General features: G+C 43.0%; 1 protein-coding gene across 3 annotated transcripts in view; it reads right to left on the bottom strand.

Annotated features, from left to right (window-relative positions):
* The window catches only part of LETMD1 (LETM1 domain containing 1), an 11615-nt gene that overhangs the window by 5847 nt on the left and 2763 nt on the right, over nucleotides 1–3005 (bottom strand). The window contains exons 3-4 of one of the 3 annotated variants that reach the window (XM_003790378.3): nucleotides 2006–2121; nucleotides 450–532 (exon numbers count right to left, since the gene is read on the bottom strand). In XM_003790378.3, the coding sequence (XP_003790426.1) occupies nucleotides 450–532; nucleotides 2006–2121 (199 nt within the window). Of the gene's footprint in view, nucleotides 1–449; nucleotides 533–2005; nucleotides 2126–3005 lie in introns of all 3 variants that reach the window. The other 2 variants (XM_023513599.1, XM_023513600.1) reach the window with 2 other exon arrangements.

The raw sequence follows: 3005 nt of genomic DNA, 5'->3' as shown, positions 1-3005 counted from the left end.
AAAATTCTTTCCTGATTCTCGCAAAATCAGGAAAATGGTGGTTGCTTTATGTTATGAAGCTTTGAGGTTGTTTGTTATACAGCGATAGATAATTGTAATGGCACGCAAGGTCATACTAGAAACATTATCTTTGGATATAAAATAACAAAGATACATTATCAGAACATGAAATGAACTTTTTTTTGGAAGAAAAAAATTTGTCCGAAATTACTATGCCTCTCAGGACATCATCCAGCAGAAAGTCTAGGCCACCTACACCTTAGCTGTGATGTATCCCAGGGACTCAGATCTTAGGGAGCAACTAGTGTGAACCGTGGGATGAGACTGAAGCAAGAGTTTGATAAATCCTGCCTAGCTTCTGAAACGAAAAGTTCTGCTTAAAATTAGTTTTTAATTTAAAAAAATCTAAATATCTTCAAGATGTTGGGGAGGTGAAAGTCTGTACTCACATTAGCAAGAAGACCAGGTAGTTGGCAAAGGGTGGAATGGAAACGATACCTAAGAAAAGACACTTGGTGACATCTCGACGGAACTAAGCAGAAATAAACACAGATGCAGTTTTAAATCAAATTAAGTTCTTTATACGATAGACAATCCCTCCACCCCACTATGCAGTTAACTTCTATTACAGTCCAGAAAAAGCCAAATTTATCTTTATCTACTTAAAGATAGTAAGTTTACTGAGGAAAGAACCTCTGATTTGCTGGGGAAGGAGTATTTATGCATTTATTTTTTTTTTATTTTTTTGGTGACATTTTCATTATGTGGCCCTCAGTAGAGTGCTGGGGCGTCACAGTTCACAGCAACCTCAAACTCTTGGGCTTAAGCAATTATCTTGCCTCAGCTTTATAGGCACCTGCCACAATGCCCAGCTATTTTTTTTCTTATAGTTGTCATTGTTGTTTAGCAGATCTAGGCCGGGTTTGAACCCGCCAGCCCTGGTGTATGTGGCCAGTGCCCCAACCACTGAGCTACACGGGCACCGAGCCTATGCATTTATTGATTGAGACAGGTTCTTGCTCAATCTTCCAAGCTGGAGGGCAGTGGCATAATCATAGCTTACTATAGCTTGAAATTCCTAGACTCAAGCAATCCTCCTGCCCCAGTCTCCCTAGTAGCTGTTCCTACAGTGCACACCATGATTTCTTCTATGGTTTATAGAGACAAGGTCTCACTATATTGCCTAGGCTGATCTTGAATTCCTGGCTGGAAGAAATCCTCCCACCTCCACTTCTCAAAGCACTGGAATTACGTGTATGAAGCACCACACACAGATCGTTTGTTCACGTTTATCCCAAATAAGGTCTAGTACAGGTCCTGACATTATACCAAATCCTTCTGGATCTGCATAATGGGTCTTTTTTTTTTTTTTTGGAGAACCCCTGGGTAGAGTGCCATGGTGTCACAGCTCACAGCAACCTCAAACTCTTGGACACAAGCAATCGTCTTGCCTCAACCTTCCAAGTAGCTGGGACTACAGGCACCCACCACAATGCCAGACTATTTTTAAACACGGGGTCTCACTTTTGCTCAGGCTGGTCTCAAAATCCTGAGCTCACACAATCCACCTGCCTCGGCTTCCTTGAGTGCTAGGCTTACAGGCCTGAGCCACTATGTTGGCCTTGCAGAATGGGTCCTTGATTCTTACTCTCAGCTCCAAAAGTCGAGTCGTGATCAACTATAATTTTCCTGTTGCACTTTGGGTCTTTATAGGTCTTTATATGTTTCAAAAACTAATTGGACTTCAGTATTTATAACTTTTATTCAGAAAGTGTGCCAGAAATTTTATGGAACTCTGCTCTGGAGGGCTACAACTATGAATGAACCCAATTCTTACAAATAATCTGATGCCCTCATTCAGTTCAATACTTTGATGACAACAAAAGGCAAAAAAGCGTAATCAGTGGTGAATAAGAAAGGAAAAGAAAAAACCTTAAGATGTTGGTTAAATGTAATTACTTCACTATGAACTTCTGGATGGCTGCAACCCCCACCCCATCCATACCTGTCTCAAATGCTCCATCTCCCGGTACGGAAGTTGATGAAACTTTATATTGTGCCTCCACATATGTCTCTTTATTCTTCTAGCCTTTTTGGCATCAGTCCAAAACATCCGCAATCCTGCCTCATTAAAGTAGAGGACATAGTGTGATGTTATCCCAATTTGAATCTTACCACAGCTTCTTACTCCAGGTTCACATGCACACAGTCTTGCCCCTCCCCAACACAACTCTAAACTACGTAACTTAAACTTTTTTTTTCTTTTTGGAGATAGAGCCCCAAGCTGTCACCCTGGGTAGGGTGCCGTACCGTCACAGCTCACAGCAACTTCCAACTCCTGGGCTTAGGCAATTCTCTTGCTCAGCCTCCCGAGTAGCTGGGACTACAGGCACCTGCCACAATTCCGGGCTATTTTTGTTGTTTAGCAGATCCAGGCTGGGTTTGAACCCGCCAGCCCTGTTGTATGTGGCCAGTGCCCTAACCACTGAGCTACACGGGCACCGAGTAGTTGAGGTTGCTGAAAGCTGTGACACCATGCCACTGTACCGAGGGTGACAAAGTGAGACTCTGTCTCTTAAAAAAAAAAAAAAAAAAAATTAGGCTCCTTAACCTTAAAATGTCTCACTCAACATTTCCCAGTCGGACGTTAATTCATCTCTTTTTTTGACCACTTTTTAAGTTAACGTATTTCTTTTTTTGAGACCAAGAGTCTTAATTTGTTGCCCCTGATAGAATGCCATAGTCATAGCTCACAGCAACCTCAGATGCTTGGGCTCAAGTGATTCTCTTGCCTCAGCCTCCTGAGTAGCTGGAACACAATGCCCAGCTATCTTGTTTTTAGAGATGGGGTCTTGGCTTAGCGCCTGTGGCTCAAGTGGCTAAGGCTACACCTAAGGTGAATCCAGCCCAGGCCCACCAAAACAATGACAGCTGCAACCAAAAAATAGCCGGGTGTTGTGGCGGGTGCCTGTAGTCCCAGCTACTTGGGAGGCTGAGGCAGGAGA

This window comes from Otolemur garnettii, unplaced genomic scaffold (genome assembly GCF_000181295.1).
Source record: "Otolemur garnettii isolate 467f Iridium unplaced genomic scaffold, OtoGar3 scaffold00043, whole genome shotgun sequence".
Lineage (NCBI taxonomy): Eukaryota > Metazoa > Chordata > Mammalia > Primates > Galagidae > Otolemur > Otolemur garnettii.
The sequence above is the reverse complement of the archived record's forward strand: the minus strand, read 5'-3'. Positions and strand labels throughout refer to the sequence as shown.